This window comes from Phasianus colchicus, chromosome 7 (genome assembly GCF_987193195.1).
Source record: "Phasianus colchicus chromosome 7, bPhaCol1.hap1.1, whole genome shotgun sequence".
NCBI classification, from domain to species: Eukaryota; Metazoa; Chordata; class Aves; order Galliformes; family Phasianidae; genus Phasianus; species Phasianus colchicus.
The window spans coordinates 30,305,617-30,324,720 of NC_143442.1; the positions used below are offsets into that span (position 1 = coordinate 30,305,617).

General features: G+C 36.0%; 1 protein-coding gene across 5 annotated transcripts in view; it reads right to left on the minus strand.

Moving 5' to 3' along the window:
• Positions 1-19,104, minus strand: part of GULP1 (GULP PTB domain containing engulfment adaptor 1) — a 147,604-nt gene that overhangs the window by 55,182 nt on the left and 73,318 nt on the right. For all 5 annotated transcript variants that reach the window (XM_090144369.1, XM_090144365.1, XM_090144368.1 and 2 more), the window contains one exon: positions 7,473-7,534. In XM_090144369.1, coding sequence (XP_090000495.1) covers positions 7,473-7,523 — 51 coding nt within the window. In that variant the 5' untranslated portion in view covers positions 7,524-7,534. The remainder of the gene's footprint in view (positions 1-7,472; positions 7,535-19,104) is intronic.

The window sequence follows — 19,104 nt, forward strand, 5'->3', positions numbered from 1 at the left end:
CAATTCTATGTCTTCTCCTGCTGCAAATTTTCTAACTTACTCAAAATAAACAACTTATCTGGGAGATTAAACCAGGAAAAGGATATAAAAAGCCTCGAGCCAGAAAAAAGTTTCCCATATGTTAACAGCCCTTTGTAATCATACAAATCCTGGGTGTTCCATGCTTCAGCAGCTCTGTACCTCAAGATGAAATAAAGCAACAATAAGCCATTATTTAAAAAAAACAAAACATACACTGCATCTAGGCATAACAAAACAGTTATGAAAATGAATAAGAATACAGTGAGAAGCTAAGAGTGCAGTGCTTGTTCAACCTGAACTTGTCAGGGCTAGTATGCACGTACACTTCTGTAAGACTAAGAGCCACAAGCTGCAGCAAAAGAAATTACAACTAGAAACAAATGAAACAAATTTGACAGTGACTACGATTAAGTAGTACGGGTTGCCCAGAGGTTGCACGTCTCTGCCCTTGCAGGAATTTAGATCTCAGCTGTTTAAAGCTCTGTAGTGCTCCACTGATTTTGAAGTTAGGCCTTTTTTTTCTCCAGGCAGGCATCATGTCAATGATCTCCAGAGGTCCCTTCCAACCCAATTCATACATTTCAATGCCAAAGCAAATCCTAATACAAAAGTAACTTTAGCTAAAGGCAACTCTGTAATATTTAAAGAAAAAGGCATTCAATCTTTCTGAAATTGTGCTTCAGCATCCAAAAAAGAACTAAATCTCTTGCAGCTTTATGTTTTTGATCCAGATTATAGTTTTTAATACCTATCTACAGTATCAAAAAAGGTGTTCCTTGGACCTCCTACAAGAATGTATCTACAGCTGTGGCTTTTTTTTTTTTCCCCAAAAATACTGTTTTTCTGACAGGAGCATTGAAACTTAGACTGCTTGCAAACTCAGAGGGAGAGGACAAGATTGTAACTAAGCTGCTGAAGTGCTAAACAGCATAGGCATTAGACAATATATGGCACGTAAAGTAAATCTGCTCCCAACTCTCCGGAAAATAACTCCAAGACTGTGGTATGTTACTTGATTTTGGATTGCTTCACTACAGAAAACCATGAATACAATACATTAGTGAGAAAGGGTCCTAAAACACCTCTCAGTTCCTATGCTGGATATACTATTATGAATTGCTATTATCTACTTTTTTTTTTCTTGCCATGAAATTATAGCTTCTATGTCTTATTTGCATTGGAAATCTGTTTCATACTTATAACTGAAATCATACATTGCTCAGAAAGTTTAAATGACCAAGAGATTATAAGCGGAACCTGATAAAGAATGAGCGCTCTGAAGAGCAGACCTCACTCCTGCAATTAAAACCTACTGAATGTTTTATCTGAGACAATAAATTACACATTATTTTAAACAGTTCTACAAATTTCAGTTTTTTCTTGTCCCTGAGAAGTCAGATGGAACTGCCCCACCAGGTCTGGCTATAGGGTGGGTGCAGCACATAGGCTGCTTTCTAGGGTAGCAACCCTGTTACTGTACAGTCGAGTCATTAACACAACAGACCTGAAAGGACACAACCAAAAAGTGTATAAGGCTCCTACACTGATTTAAGTTCACTTTGGCATAAAATTAGCTATAGTACTTGTAAATCACAAGTTCAATAAAGCGCTTTTATGAATCCTGTCCCTGCTTTCTGTACAAATATATGTTCATCTTCCTATTCATTTGTTACACCATAGCATTAACACTATAATTTTACTGCAAATAGTTTTACATTACTGCATATAATTTTTACATTCCAAACACTTCTCATCCTCTCAGCTCCAACAAGTGTTTACCAGCTTGGCAAATTTCAACTTCTTGGATTAAATTATTCTCTCTCATCTATATGTTTTAAGAGAGATACTTCATTTAAGCATGGCACTGGGAGCTTCAATAAAACCTAAAGCTCTTTCTGAAAGCTACACGCAGAAACGGACCTTAAAAAAAGAAAAAATGAAACTGCTCATAAACTTGAAAACTTCAGTACTCCCTAGAAGCAAGACACCTTCTAGAAAAGTGATCTGCAGAGTCTGAGGCTGTGTAGCTGGGTATTTCACATGTAACTAAAGGGGACAGACACCTGGAAAGAGGCCATAGACATGTCAAAATCATAGAGCAGCTCTTCTATTTTTTTTTTTATAAATCCCTCAGCCAGTACTTAGTTATACAAGATATTGGCACCCTAATTATAAAGGTCACATTTTTCAAAGCCACCAGACAAGTAAAAGTGGATGCAAAACACAAACACCTAGGTGCAGATAAACATAGACACCATAAGGCATATGCCCACTAATTCCTGCAAGTGGCCTCGACATGCTTACAGGTGCTGGGCATTGAGAGCTACTCAAACATTCACATTCTTCATGCAGTTTTGAACCTCTGTGCATTCATATGCAGATAGAGGTCTACAACTGTCTACAAATACCATTCAACTTCCATTATGGTACAGCAATACTGTATTGACAGGAGGTAAGGTCTGGTTCTACACTCCGAAGACTAGACTGAGGTACAGGAGATACAAATGTAATACTTGTCCCTTTACAAACTGGCAGAGTAATCTCAGACAAGGCATACCACAGAATTCCAAGAGCTCTCTGTCTCACAGAGCTTTCTGAGGATCCTGACAACTATGAAGGTTCTAAGGAAACCAAAATGTTTTGTTTTCACATAGACTAAAACCAGCAACTGGAACTACTCAGTGCTTGACACTTACAGGCAACTCCCCTTGTGAAGATGCCTACAAGAGATACTTTTTGCTGCTGGAAGTTTGCATACAACCTTCCTGCCTCACTATCATCTCTTATCTAGGATATTTGTGGATATAGCAGATTAATCTCCTACCATTCTCTTAAGAGTGTAAACTTGGAAGTAAAATGGAACAGATTCCTTTTTCCAAGGCAGAGAAGTCTTCAGAGAGTATCCCTTTCAATCTTCAGATGCTGTATTTATATGTTTATTCCAGCCTGGAATAATGAACCCTAAGTTCAACGACTGCAACGTATCAGAAATAACTAAGTAATTCAAATTTACTTATAAAATTATAATTTGCTGTTTTCATATTTCATTTGAATATTTTCATAATACTCATTCTTGTGGTTAAACACATTTATTATGATTACATCGAAGGCATTTTGAGACTAGTGAAAGTTAATTTAAATTCACTTATTAATTATAATAAATTTAATGCAGGAAAAATAAATCATTTCCTATAATGCCCTCTTATATTTCATTAGTTTCTAATTTGCAACACTTTTCTGTTGTTTGGAATATTTTGCTAGATCTAATTTCACCATATCAATTTAAGTAGACATTTTTGATATTCTTTCATAATTATTTTTACTGACACCATCATTTTGCAATATGCTTGCTGAGAGAAAAAGGAGAATTTGCTAGTACATCACTTGGTAGTAGGAGTGCAGTCATGATAATATGCTTTTAATAACAGTACACAAAAGAAATGATACTGAAAGGCAGGACACCAAGAGCCCTGCCTGGTACTTTACTGTACAGCAGCACACTTTAAGAACGGTGTACTTTTCAACTTCTCCAGAAAAATATCTGCTATTTCTGAATGATTACAAAAAAGTTTGAGAAATTAGTTAACAGGTATGACGTTCTGTTTGCTGTACTACAATAAGGAACAACAGTACTAGGTACTGCCAGATAGAGTATTTGCAACCAATGCACTATGTTACAGTTGCAGTATCAATCCAAAATACATATTCAACAATTGAAAGATCATTTGTGAATCTGCACATCAGTTCACAATTAGCTGCCATAAAAAGCCTGCAAGAATACAAAGCGAGGTTACCTGTCTTTTTTAGAATAAAGTTCTGCTCTTCAAATCTTTTAAGTCTCAGACTTAAACTTCATCTGGAATCATTTGTATATCTGGCATCGAACAAACCCCAGCTCAAATAACACTCCTTGAAGCCAATGTAACATAAAGAAGCAGGCATTCTTTATTACATCACCGATGCACAGAGAGTCGTTCCACCTAATAGGCACACATCAGAACAAAGGTACATCCCTTACATAAACTATGTCTACATGTTTGGAGAAAGGTCTGCAGCGGTCATGAGACCTCAAACCCACTTAAGGTTTGCTTAATTAACAACAGGGCTAACCTTTCCAGCAGGCTAGACAGAAAAGCTAATTTTCAAGATACTCCTAGAAGGGAAGATCAGCCATACCAATGTCACATCCATAACAACATGTGAAGTTTTAAAATAAGCCTCAAGTAAGCACTAGGAGAACAGAAGCCCAGATATTAGGAAGCCATCTTATCTCTTGTTAAAGGCATGTTAAACCCTTTGGAGTTTATTTTAACATGTTATATTGCTACACAAAATAGCAGCTTTCCAGGTCTTGTTAAAGGTCAAAGCTGCTGGCTCTGTTGGCTGCTAGAAGCCAACATAAACACTAGACTTACAAAGCAGAACCTCTAATCCAGAAAATGGATAGATGTGCACGTAGAAATTTGATGCAAACCAAGTGACCATAAGGGGAATCTTGGAAGAATATATATAATTTACTGCAACGAGATACAGTAAAATTCTTGTTGTTTAGAGCAGTGGCTTAGCAGAAACACATCCATCAGGGCAGTATCAGTTACGTGATGACAACCATCAGTCCATTTTATTTTTTAAGGTTGCAGTCAGGTTCCATTATGAAGCCTCACTTGGATCACACTGTTTTAGAGAAAAAAAACTGGCCAACAGGCAAGAGAATTAACAGGGCAAAAGAGTTTTTTTTTTCCTCCACAGTACAGAAAATAATGCAACATCTGTTCTTACTTAGGAGCATTACAGAAAACAAATTGAGATTTTAGTTTGAGTTTATAATTGCATACATTGGTAACAAATAGATTTTATTAGGTGAAAACTCCTGTGCTGTTGCACCTAAATGAGTCCTATGCCTCCATATTTTACAATGAGGCTGTTACTACCAAGATCATAAATGAATTTTTTGAAAGATAAGAAAAGCTGTGTTACCAGTACATTTTCAAAGCGTTATATTTACGAACAACAGGAGCTCACAAAGCAATGGATTGCAAAATTGTCACTTCAGTATGCCCACATTACACCTCCATACTAGTATGTAACCCACTCAAACACCCCTAATGAAATCAAACACTCCAAATCCCTCATTAATTCATGCTTTATACAAACCACCCTGGAAAGCAGGACATTTCTGTATAACAAATGCCATGAGAAGTGGGTATGTTCAGAAAGACAGCAAGATTCAGGACTCATTTCCTGTTTAAGGGTGTTTCTTATGAAACCCGTACATCCTGAATTGTATTTGCACAAGAAACAACCCTGGATACTCCTCCAGTTTGTACAAAAGAGAAAAATTCTGTAATATTCAAAGTGGCTTTTAACATTCAATTGCATTGATTAGAATTGTTCTCAAGCCAGCAGTTAACACATGGACTGCATTTTTCTCAACAAGATTTCACTAATTCTTAGTAGAACATCTAAGGAATCAAGTAAAGAAACAAAACCCCACCTTTTCTAGATTTTTCTTTTTTAGTATTGTTTTCTGATAATCTCAGAAGATTAGTGTCAGCTTTTTGTACCTAATAAAGAACAGAAAACATGATTTTTCCTCCTATGTAATTTGTATTCAAGAAACTATGCAGCAGAACAAAGCTCACTTGCCCACGGAAAAAAGAACACCTCCAGTATTGCTTTTCATCAACTAAATTTGATTTTCTGAACTTGTCATCTCTATTATTCTTCACTCACATAATTACCTTTTGAAGGAAATCAGATGGAAAAGCACTGCCATTTCTACCCAAAAAGTAAAAAAAGCTGTATGGATACAATGTTAAAGAATTGGACAGGGAAAAATAACTATCAACATTTGTAAAAACAAGAAGAAAAACCTACCATGTGTCCTCAATTTTGCTTTATAGATGCTGCCTGAGTTTTTAATTATTATTTCATGATCTAGTTCCAAGGTATGCAATCAGGTGGACATATTAGTTAAAAAATCAAGACATTACAGAACTCAAATGCTATATTAATATAACCATTGACTTCTCTCAAGCAAAATATATTGTTGAACCAACAATGAACAAGCAGAAGACACTGGGGCCCTTATTAACCTAAATACAGTGGACTTCAATTGAAGGGGAATTTCCCATTCCTTTTCCTCTGCCAGGGTAGTTATTGACATTGCTTTCTATGGTTAGCATCACTCCATCACTATCATCTTAATTCTAAATTTTTCTTCTCCATGCTTGTAATGACTATTTATATCATATCCTATTAAGAATGGAAACAAGACAAAAAGTGAGAGAGAACTCTTCTTAATAAAAAAAAAAGATAACAAATGAAGCAACTTCTTCAGTGCATTAATAGAATTCGTAGTTTCAACTTGCTCTTAAAACAGATGGTGCACTACCCTTGGCATGTATTCCTTGCTCTCAAAAAGTGTAACATAAAAGCCAAGCTATCTGGCAAGGCAATCCAGCTAAACGGTGATACATCTGGCAATACACACTTTGGTCAAAAATGCAGGTTGAGAGCACACAATAAAAACATGTTCACCTGGCAACTACCAGAATGAGATTCAAATTCCCACTACGGATGTTTGCTCACTGGGTGGTAATGCTAAGCAAAAGAAAATTGCATACATGACAGTGGGGAATACCAGTATAGGAAACTGGGTTCTGCTCTGTGAAGTTGTTCTCCATTTTATGTTAAAAAATTAATTTTAAAATCCCAAACAATTTTGGGATAATTGATAATAGAAAACTTTAGCCAGAACAGAACATGGTGCAATCTTACTGCAATATAGTCCCAGTAAAATGACAAGGAATAACTCACTTGGCCCTACTTACAATGAATAGCATATATTCCATCTCCTTCTGGCAGACCATATTTTAAAATTATTTTGGAAAAACGCATTTCCTGTGAATAAATGTCATTAGGCTAATTAAAATACCATTACAGAACTTCAGCATAGCTGACATAAAAGAACACTAGAATAAGACTTCTGATTTTACTGCGCAAAAATCGCATTATTATTCTACCATATTCTGAGAGCATTTGACACTTCAATGTATCCAGCAGATAGGATTGTTACTCTGTGTCTTTGCTATTGTTCAAAAGAATCTTGTGCTATTAAGTTTCATTTTTACACACTGTAAGAAAGCAGTTTGATATTAAATTCCTTTGCAGTCAGAATTTCCATCCATTTGGCATCTACTAAAAGGAAACAGAGGATCAAGCAGAACAGAAACACTAGTTTGCTTACTACAAACTCAAACACTTAAGACAGAAACATCTGACTATTATTTAAGAAATGGAGAAATTTCATCTGCAAAATACACTTTTACTTACTAAGTTTTACCTCACTGTTTGGCTACTCCGTGTCTCCACAGTTTTTAAATGAAAAGCAAGATAGAATGCACTGCGTTTTAAAGGTAAGAAGAGAAAATAACTTCATATATTCTTACCTTTGCATTATAGGGAATATAATGCTTTGATAAGGCTTCAGGAGTGTGCATCCATGTTTTGTCTACAGAAAAGCAAAATAAAAGAAGCACTGAATAGGTTATTCAATTGTCAATTAACCTATAACAATACCTATGTGAAAAGCATCAACAATACTAATTATGCTCACATATGCATCTGTCTGAAGTAGTTACTGGGGCTAGATGGAAACAGTATATTTTTTCAGCTTTCCATTTACATGAAAGAACCTCATGACTTCTCTTGGGTACATTCCTCATTTAATTGACTTTATTCACCATCAGCATTCCAACTCCTCCCCTTCAATTTGCTGCTCTAAGGAAGCTTGCTGCTTCTGCTTTTCAACATCAATATTCCCTGCATCCTATTATTTAAAGCACTAACCACATCTTGCACTTCTAATGATGTTTTGTTAGGTTTTGACAGATAAACAACATGTTAAACGGACTAAGGAAATTATTTCTGAAAAATATATCACAGTGAAAATTAACAGAAACGAAACCTTAATCTTCCTGGAAGAAAACAGAAGCAGTCAGCCTATAGTAACTGATTCAGAAGGTTAGAACTTTTTCAATCTTTCATTATATACTCTAAATAATAGTTTATTTTTCTTTTGATGATTTTTGCATCACAGAACTGTGCCAATGTCTTACTTTTCCAACTGCACATATAATATGGTGACACCATGACTTTATTACTAGCAAAATACATTTTGCTTCCAGTTTATCATATTCTAATAATTTAGGATGGAATATTAACATTAGAAAAACAATATTTTTATCAGAAATATTTTTTCCCCCAATTAAGGAAAAACGTGCAAATTCTAAGCTAATTAACTGTGTTAGCAACTACAAGGGAGAATCTTTATCAGTGAGTAGTATTTTATGTGCCGTACACTTGATATTGAGTAGTAATTCTAACATGTTTTAATTAGCATGAATTCAAGTCACAGATCTGGAACTTTAATAAGTAACAGGATAACAGCTTAAAGCAAAACTTTCCCCTTGGATGTTCAGAAACAATTCTCTTTGCCTTAACAGGAGCTAGAGAGTTAAGGCAATTACTTCTTTATTAGCTATGCATAAGAACAGTGAAACCCAGTCCACTTCAAACTGATTAGGAGCAAAAGTTGTGACATTAATTGACACTAAAACAACTGAACAATTTTTGGATGTAGGGAAGCAAAAAGACTGTTAAACAAGACGTTCACCACAGTCACGGGATCAAAACTGCAAAGCTGAAAGACATTTTTATCTTTAAGCCCATTTCCTTGTAGATGAGTGGGTTCAGATGTGTTAATGAAGAGTGATATTATCAATTCTTAATTAAGGAAGCAGCATTTTGTCTGCTCAGAGGCATGCAGAAGTATGGCTACATGCTGCAGCAACTGCAATTCCTTTCAAGTGTGCCTTGTGACTGCAGTGCAGACCGAGTACCTGCTAATTTCCAGAACTTAGAACCAGTTTAAGAACTGAAGCCTCATCTCCATATTGATTACAACACCAAAAGATGACATTATCCACACGTGAAAAAATAATTAAGTTGGTGTGAAAAAGGAACATGAGAATACAGCCTAACAGCCGAAAGCTAACCACGAGCTCCATGATCCAGGTCTGTGCAGGGCTGAAAGCCTGGAAGCAGGCTGCTTATAAGCCTTCACCAGAAGCCCCAGGGTGAGGGGACAGGCCCTGCTCTCTGCCCCATACTGCTTACCACAGCTGAGAGGAGACCTGCCCAGTGCAAAGTTAAGCTCTCAAATACTCACACGGCTAATGTCAATGTTTTATTTCCTTACCCATTTCTTCCACATCAGCTGTTCACTAGCTTCATCAGCATACTGGCATACTTACGAATTTGTCAAGAAAAATCTAGCAAAATATGCTCCAAAATGAAATATTGAGTCTCTTAAAAAACAAAAGCCAACCCCCCAGTCACTACAGTCTACTACAAGCACAAACAAGCAATAGTGCTGTGGCTTCAGAAGACTAAATTGGCTAAGCATGTACTGGGAAAACTAACTACTCTTCGAAAAAAATTGTTTCCCCCTCCCTTCTTCCCATCCCATGAAGGACAATTTCAAACCCCCCAAAATGACATGATTTAGTTTAGGAGCCAAGCTGGAAATACTTCAGTCTCAGTTAAGTCTGCTGGTAATCTTTCCATTATTATCATTAGGCACAAAACTTTTCCTGAAGCACTTCTGTCAAAGTTGCCCACCCATGTACTATAAGGTCTGCAGCAAGGGATAATGCTGATAGGAAATTTTCAGTACTGTGGGCACACTTACTTAAGAGAAGCAATACAGGCAGGTTCTCTTCCCTCACAAGGAAATGAGTAACTTTGCTGGGTACCAAAAAGCTACCTGGATTTTATGAGATCCGTGGCATTAATTAAAACAAGCCAGCAAGTAGCATTTCCAACACCCACGTGCAGATCCACAGTCAGTGTGACACAGGCAACATGTATTCTATGGATGCTGAAAGCCCATTTTTCCTAGGGGCAGGCAACAATCACAGGCTAGTGGCATTTTTGAAAGACCTCGACATCAAACAATCAGTGTGAGGCAAAATTCACAGTGATAGAAGAAAATACATAAAAGAGCAGATGTTACAGAGGTTTGTTAACAGCATTTCCCTTTGAGCTGTAAGCTCTGATTTTGGACTTATGCCTCTATTTTTCAGCATTTGTTTGAAATACTACTGAGTTTTATTTCTCATAGTCCTTCCAAATACCAAATTTCAGGCATTTTGCAACCAATTGACCAGAAAACTACAAAAAAAAGAAAACCCATAAAACCAATGTTCTTTTAAACAGCTGATTTAAGTGTGGCTGCTGTTTGTACAATTCCTCACTATTATAATTAATTTAAAATAGGTTACCATGCTTTAGTAGTTATTCATTTTGAAGCAATAAACATAATAGGAAACCCTACAACGAAATGCAATGAAAAGTACTGCTCATATGATGATTTATTACATAGAAGCAAGATTTTTAGACATTTAAACAGATAATTAAAACAGCAAGTTCTAAAGAAAGGACCAAAACCTAGACAAAAACTGACACAGGCACACACTGTACACAACTGAGGTAGAAAGTGAAAACAACAATTATTTCACCTGGTAAAAACCACAGCTGTTCCAGACTTTGTCTGAAGCTATTAACCTATGTTGCATTAACATTTACATTAAAGTTGACATAAGTGCCTAATTTCTATGTTTTCTTTTGAGAATTATGACTTAGGGCCATCCAAAAACCATTAAAGCATAAACAGAATTTATCTTGAATGAAGCATGAGAGATGCTAGGAGGCAAAATGCTGAGTATGTGGTGGTTTTGACTAAGCCAGTAGCACTGTGTTAGCAGAAGACGGGAAGAACGTATGCTGTTCACAGTGCAACTGCAGAGTAAGCCACAGCACTGCTTAAAGAGAGCCAGTAACCCTGTATGCCCATATATCAGTACTTCTCAATCATGTTACATGCTTGCTGTGCAGCACAGACTTGTAAAGATGGATGTCCTGTAGCAGCAGGACAGCACCCGATCTAGATTTTAAGAGGATTTGATTGCTGTAAGAGTTTCTTGGGTTTTGCCCTCTGCCAGTGGGAAAGCTGCCTAAAACTAACATTTGGAAAATGAATCATTTGATAGATGTAATTGCATGGGCAATTCATTCTTTCCAAGCCCTGCTGAATCACACCAGTCCCTTTCTACCATAAAGGGGAGAAGACTTCACGATCTGAATCCATATGGAGTACTAGCTTGTCACACTGTCTAGAAGAAAGAGACAGTTCGTGGCCGTGGTGGCATTAAGAGAGCAGTAGGGGAACATGCAGACAAATCCCACATTGAAGTCGATAGACCCAGAGACTTCATAAAGTATCCGGATGAACTGTTCTGCACTTACTAGAGAAGAACATTAGGTTAAATAACAACACAACTCACCATTTATCTAGCAAAAAGGAAAGAAGTAACAGTGCCAAGAAATTGCTCTCAGAGATATAGATTTCTTTGTGCATTACTTAATGCTTAAGTACTGTAGAATGGACTTTGTAGGGAGATATACGTGAACTCTTCTATTATACTAAATTGCAAAACAATGCTTAGTAGTGCTAGTTTTAGTTAAGCTTCTCTAAATCCCAGACTCATCATGGATTCTACACATGGCTCCGCTCAACTCAGCTTCCATATATTTATCAAACATAAGCCCAAGTGGCCATTCAAGTTAACACAACAAACAGAGAAAGACTCTGGTTTGAACATACTTTTAGTACCCCAGTGAAAATACAAACTAAAGCCTTTATTCTTTACTGAATCAAAATCTCTTTGACATCAGAGGACACTGAGTAAGAGAAGTAGTATTGGAACTGTCTTTTCTTTCTGCTTTATAAAACCTGCTATGAAGAGAAGGATCTTAAAGGAGATTCAAGTCTCCTGCAATCTCCCAAAAAAGAGAAAAATCCCACAAGATCATTGCTACATCTGTGCAGTAACCGATTCAAGGAACAAGCAGCTAACTTACGTGTGTATATACCTGTGTTTTTCATATTACCTAGGATATCTATCTTTGTATCAAAAAAGAAAATCTTCACAATATATAGTACTATGAATAGCAATATATAGTTGTCTGCTTGCCAAGCCACTTCTGAAGCCCATACAGACAGCAAACTCAAACAATGAACCGTAAGACTTGTACCTGTGACCAGAGTTTTGATATGAATGCAAACACTTTTGAACACTGCAAACCAGTAATTCAGCTAGAGTGTTCACCTCAACTTGCAGAGGAACGATGGGGAACAATCTATATATTCAGGTAGAGGCTATTTATTAAAAATTATGATCAGATTAATATGATTAAACAGAAATAAGTCAAATTCTGTCCCAAATGTATAAAGGCAAATGACACTCAATACACATAATTCCAAAATAATTAGCTGTTTTTTCTTGGTTTTGTTTTGTTTTTTCTTTGTTTTTCACAAAACATTCTTTGGAGATATATCTATTCTTTGACAAGATACTAAAGCTGTATCTTCCCAAAACAGAGTGAGCTTTGCAGAATGTTTAGCCTCTCAATGTCCTTCTGTTTTAATATTTACAACCTTATGAATCATTTTAAATAGCTGATTACTAAAATAGTGAAATGATATCATAGCAATGCTTGTTGGCAGGGTTACAAAGTGAAAAAAACTCTACTATATACACTTCCTCAAACAGTAACACTCACTGCATGACCTACTCATTATAGGCTACATAATTTAATACATCGATGTTAGCATCTAGGACAGTTTTGACAAGAGGAAAGACAGATTAAAGTAAGATCAGGTGCAACTAATCAGTGATGAGCAAGTCATTCCTTTTGCACTCCTTGTTCACTGATGTTAAAGACTTTTGAGAAGTTCCTAAATCACAGCAGCAAACAAAAAACTTTGACCTATACCTTTGCATTGCCAGTGAAAGACTTGCAGTAGAACTCTTTGTCTTTGCTGAAAGTGTTGAGTTGAAGGTGAAAGAGACTAGCATAGTGTAATCCATTGTAAGTGATCACATTTTTCAAAAGCTTTCCCTATGGAGTACATTCAAATCAAGCCTCCAGCTTTTCGGAGTACAGTAAAATTTTCCTGTATGACTATAGATAAATGCAGGAATGTATCAATCTTGGTTTTAAAAAATTACTGAAAGGAAACAGTGCAGAAGATGCTCTAAGTTGAGAAGTTTAAGTTATAAAAAGTATTGGCTGACCTCTCAATGACATTTTCAAAACCTGTCACACTGAAGCTGTAAAATTGCATCTTGAGCTTTATATGCACACCAAAAATAATGCCTCTTGTCTTTAATTAGACATTGACATTCATACTGCTAAATAACAGGATGTGTGTGAAACTCATGAAGCGTATTTACAGTAACTTCCCCAAGCTCATAACCTAAACAGTACACTTCAGCAACAACTCTACATTACACACTAATAACAATTCTGCATCAAGAATTTATTTGCTTGTACATCTCAAAACATACCCTTGACTAACTGCTGTACAAAACATTGAACACTCTGCTAAATGAGGCTGCATAAATTTTAATAGGGTGGAAAACAGAAGGTTAAGTCTCCCCCAATGCTGTTCCTCTTTTAGAGGCAGAATTCGTGCTGTACAGTTAAGGAATGTGTTTATGTACTGAAAGGAGCTCCTTAGGATTTGCAAAGGGAAAAATAACTTATTTTGGCAAGTATCATTGTAAACATTCATAGAGCTGTTCTTTGAGTTGCCTTGAATATTCTGTAAGCAGGCAATAGATTATTTCTGCTATAATCTCCTATAGATAATGCAGGTAAAATAGCCAATGGGAAATTACAATCCTGTCCTCCTATTCTCACATTAATAGATGAGGAAAATAAATTCACTCACAGCTAACAAAATCTTAAGATTTAGACATGATGGAGGAGCTGCTACACTATTTTCAAAGAGATCAAAATATTATGCAAAGCCAAAGAGAGAGAATAGCTGCATGAGGTCTCAAAAGAAAAAAAATAAGTTTATCTGAGCAGACTCAATGTGAACCCTTATAGAGTTCCCAGTACGTACTTTTCATTTGCAGTTGTATATCCTCTCAAAACATATTGCAGCCAATTCATTTCAGAACAATTCAGGTCAGCTAGATCCATTCACTCTACTTTCAAAATTCAGGTGATATTATTTGCATTATTTTTGTGATGAGGAGCATTTTTTTCAGCTCCCCAAGGCAAGTGAACAAATATATCTTTCCATCTATACAAATGCATGCATGCACACATGCTCCAGAATAAAAACACATTTCCTTTTCATATCAATGGAAGATTTGGTCCTTACCAAATTAACATAAATCAGCAACTTTCATTGTTAGCATACTTTAAAGGGAACCTCAGTAGCTTAACAAGAACAGTAACATAATAAAATGACTGAAAAATAAACAAAACCATATGCAGTTAATGAGATAAAAAAACATTACTGAATATTGTTTTTGCACAATACCATATTTCAAAGCCCACAAAGTATTATCTAGAAAGCACAAAATATAGGTATTTCAAAGCTGCTAAGATGAACGATTTTTGTGTTAAGATAATGAGTGAAACAACATTTGATAAACAAAAATGCACCCTTTACTTCTAAGCTTTGCTCTAGTAGAAATTCTTATTAAAAAAGTTTTATCAAGCAGCAACTGTTTTCTGGTGACAGTGGTTTCTTTTTTTTTTTTGCTCTGTAATCAGAAGAATATCTGTCGACCACAATGAAGAAGATAGCAACTACATGCATATCTTTGGAGTATACAAGTATTCACTGATTATTATTATTATTTTTTTTAATTAGTGCTGTTAATGTTGAACTGCAGCATGCAGTAGATCATTTATTTAATCCACTGATACAAAATACTTCAATTCTTTCAAAGAATATATTTGCTTTAGAGCTATACTTCACACAGCTTCACCTGTTGTCTACTCATTCAACAAAAGAAAGACAAGCCAAAACACATGTCCCTCTGGAATGTAGCACAAGTCTACAGTACAAATAAAGATCACATTAGAGAAAGTCCACTCTTGTAAAAAAGCATCCTATACAAACCCTGATGATTAAATGCAACTACATTTCCATAGATGAGACTCAGAAAAAGACACTACAAGGATATTGCTGAAACTCATAATTTTGGATAAGCAGTTGCTTCAATACATTCCCTTTAATATTATAAATGCCATCTACATCTCATGAACTGATAACCTGGCAGCAACCACCAACCTCCACAGGCCAAAGAAACCCACCATTACCGAATTCAGATTCCTGCACCCAACAGCAGCGCTGGAACTGAACTTCATGTAAACTAAGACTGACATTTACTCTAGGATAAAATAGGATCAGTGGGGTATAAGAAAGAATGAACTACATGCTGTGATTTGTTGTCCTCCACAAAGGAAGTAACCTTGTTTGGATTTCACACACCGTAATTCAGGGCTAAATTTAGCCAGATGCAGACACATGGAGCCACGTATTTAGCAGTGCTTTGAGATACTCAGAATTGCAATCTTTTTATCCCACGAAGTCTGAATTACAGCTATTCCATACTAAATTATGCCTCTTTCTCATATGCAATGTGGCAAAATCCAAACAATACTAGCTCATTTTTGTTTCATAGATACAACACTTTTTGAACTTATGACTCTGAATGAAAATCCACAGGTCCAGAATACTTGACTGGTTTTATCTGGGAGATGTCCACTCCACTCACCAAAAAGGAGAGAAATGTGAAGAACACAATACACACACGCACACACACACACCCCTTTCTTAACAGCAACATCAAAACCCACAACACAAACTTATGTTTCTAGATGCGTATACACATTACATGAACACACTACCATGTAAATTAAAACCAAAATGATAATTCAGTTTAGATAACAATAAACTAATAATGAAAAAAATCCCAAGAGGTGACAAAGGATTACTCCTAAACTGCCTACATAGAGGACTTAAATCACGAAGATGCACACAAAGATAGAACTGACTTTGGTCTGTCGCTTTTCACATGGCAATATTTCAAAGCAACTATGCTACCACACTAGATTTTAAAGGAAAAAATAAAAGATTGACAGAGATAATGACCAAAACCAGATCAAATCCAAAAGAAAGCTCCTGATACTGTGGATAGATTGATATATATTTTCACAAGCATGGTTATATTAACAATGCAACATGAACATACAATACGTTGTTCTTGATTGATGTTTTTGTTTGCTTTTTTTTTTTCTTTAAATAGGAAAAGGAAAGATATCTTTAATCTATAAAACCTCTTTTGAGTATAGTCCAAGGAATGGAATGTAGAATTCATATTTTTGTACAGTTACTAAGTCTTATCATATTTCTAAAATAGAAAGTTGTCTCCCTGATATATGTAATTAGTAGTCCAACCAACTTCCAGTGAGGTCAGCATGAAGGTCAGCTCTTCTACTTGAAACAAGTACAGAAGCAAGGGTTATTTTTCTCATATTGAAGCGTGAAAGTTCAGCAAGTGGTGGTATCAGCTTTATACCAGAAATCAACTTTTTTCTTAATGTTATTTCCTAAATTACGAAATGTTACATGTTATATGAGCAAACTGATTAGAACAGATATTGTATCTTCAATTTATTTATAGTTGCCTGTGTAAGAACTTCCTGGAACAAGCTGAATTGGTTAATGCTTCTCATTTTCTTATATTTTTCATTGTCATTATTAGGGTAGAAGATGAAAGCTTAATTTATATTCAAGTTTAGATTTTATTACATCAGTTAGGATTTCAACTAAAACAGCCATCAGTCAACTACAAAAAATTTCAACTGAAATATAAACATCAAATATTCAGGCTAGAAGTTCCATTGTGTGTCATATGGTCAATGACTGTAGTGTTCATTCTTAGAAACAGAGCCCTCAGCACATCTACAGTCATTGGAAATGGCTATTTCACACCTGTATAATAGCCTTCAGAAAAACTTATACCAAGTACTTGCTCCAGACATCCTACATACTGCAAAATTTTACTTCAGTAGTGGGAGTATCAAAGAGTCTGGTCATAGAAGCATAGAATGGCCTGGGCTGAAAAGGACCTCAAGACCATTTAGTATCAAACCCCTTGCTGTAGGCAGGGTTGCCAACCACTTAACCAGGCTGCCCAGAGCCACATCCAGCCTTGACTTGATCTCTGAAGAGCACTGCTATGATTGAGGACAATCCATTGTTCTGTGATGCTCAATACACAGTCACATCACACTCTGTGTCTGTGGGAAGCTTTTTTTTCTTCTTTGAATGCTAACAGTTAATAAACCAAGAGCTCATATTCTTTTCCTACTAGTAACTTGTTCCTTGCAGCTCTTCTGCGAATGCACAGTCTGCTAGGCAGCCTTCAATACAGTTGTTTTTTAGTGCTTTTCTTTTTGCTTTATCTATTGACCTCTGCTGTTAAAAATGAAAGCACTTCCTGACAAGGAAACTTCTGCCATTTGAATGGTAGTGAAGTAAGAATCAAGCTTTGAGCAAGTACAGGGATGTCCTAGCCAGCCCAGTCACCAGTGTAATCGGTTCAAGGGCTACTATGTTCTGAACGTGCATCCTACTGAAAGACCAGTATACACCGATTGTGATGAAGATGATTTACGGACAACACCAACTCCACACATTTCAGATAATCTTTAGCTATTGTAAATGCATCACACCTATTCAAATTCTGCTAGCAATTCTATATGTTTGAAACAGCTGTTCCAAACTGCTCCACAGTAATAAACTGCTGCAAACTTCTAATTAGCATGAAGCCTAACAGCACAGACACCTGGAGGCTAATTTAGATTCATAGAGAACTGCCATGAAAAGTCACTGCACTCCTATATAGCTACTCAAAATACTCTTGTTTTTCTATACAAAAAAACCCACATCAATCTCACCAAACCCAGGTATAGAAATCATTTTAATACTGAGATCGGGGAGTGAAATCAGTAAATACATGATAGATCAACAGCCAAACTTGTTTGAGCCCACTCTTGAACAGATTTGTTTTCCAGATTACATCTTACTAAACAGTGATATAGCCAAGCTTTTTCTGAACATCAAATGGCTATATATATACACACACACATATCTTTATATATATACACATATACATACACATATATATCTTATTCTTGACAACTGTTCGTCTGAAATTTGTCGTCGTCTTAGAATATGAGAATGTAAATGTGTTGCATTACTATCAGCAAACTAAGGGGATGCCAGTGTTTAAGTCTTCTGTTCCTTCAAATTCTGAATCGTTGTTAAGAAGCCACAATAATTTCATTTCATTTCACTGTGCCTGCCTGCTTTTATGATAAATGTCTTGTTCTTGTCGGGGATAAAAGAACAACCTACAAAAAAAACCTGATTGACCAAAGAAAATGCCCTTGAACACACTGAAATTCCAATAGTTCAGATGAAGTTAGTAAGAATTTTCCTACCACAAGGAGGTGAGCACAAAAAGGAATTAATCCAGTCCTAACAAATGATCTCAGATACCAGAGGGTACAACCTCAGAATTGATTAAATGTGCCCTTGCCAACAAGAGCAAGTTGAATTACTGAAAGAATATTTCAGAGCTCTGCATGCAAGTCAGATAGCCCATAAATAGCCTATAAAACAGAAGTGGTCTGTTTCTGAAGTGTGGTATGCTAAGTTTAAATTATCAGAAATCATTAGAAAGAAAAAAACATTTGCAACAACAAAAAAACTATTAAACCCCTAAGCTTCTTTCCCAGCCATGACAAATAAATTCACAGTTCGCAGATATTGGAACTGTTTCTCAAGTTCTTTGGAATAAGCTAGGCAGCATTATCAAGCAACTGGTAGGTACAGATCTTTTGATAAGGTTGTTACAAAAATACATCAGTGCTTAAGAGCATCAGTTATGGATTTCAGTTTATTTCCTAACCATTTGTCTTTCTTCTGAAGTATCAAATGATCTTTGATTGGTTTTTGTAGCCTTTGTGGATAATGTTTATCTTCTCTGTGATCAAACTACATCTTTCGGTGTTCTGATTTGCTTATCTCAGTTTATCTCTTTGTAGCAAATCAATGTACTAGACAGGAAAAGATGCAGA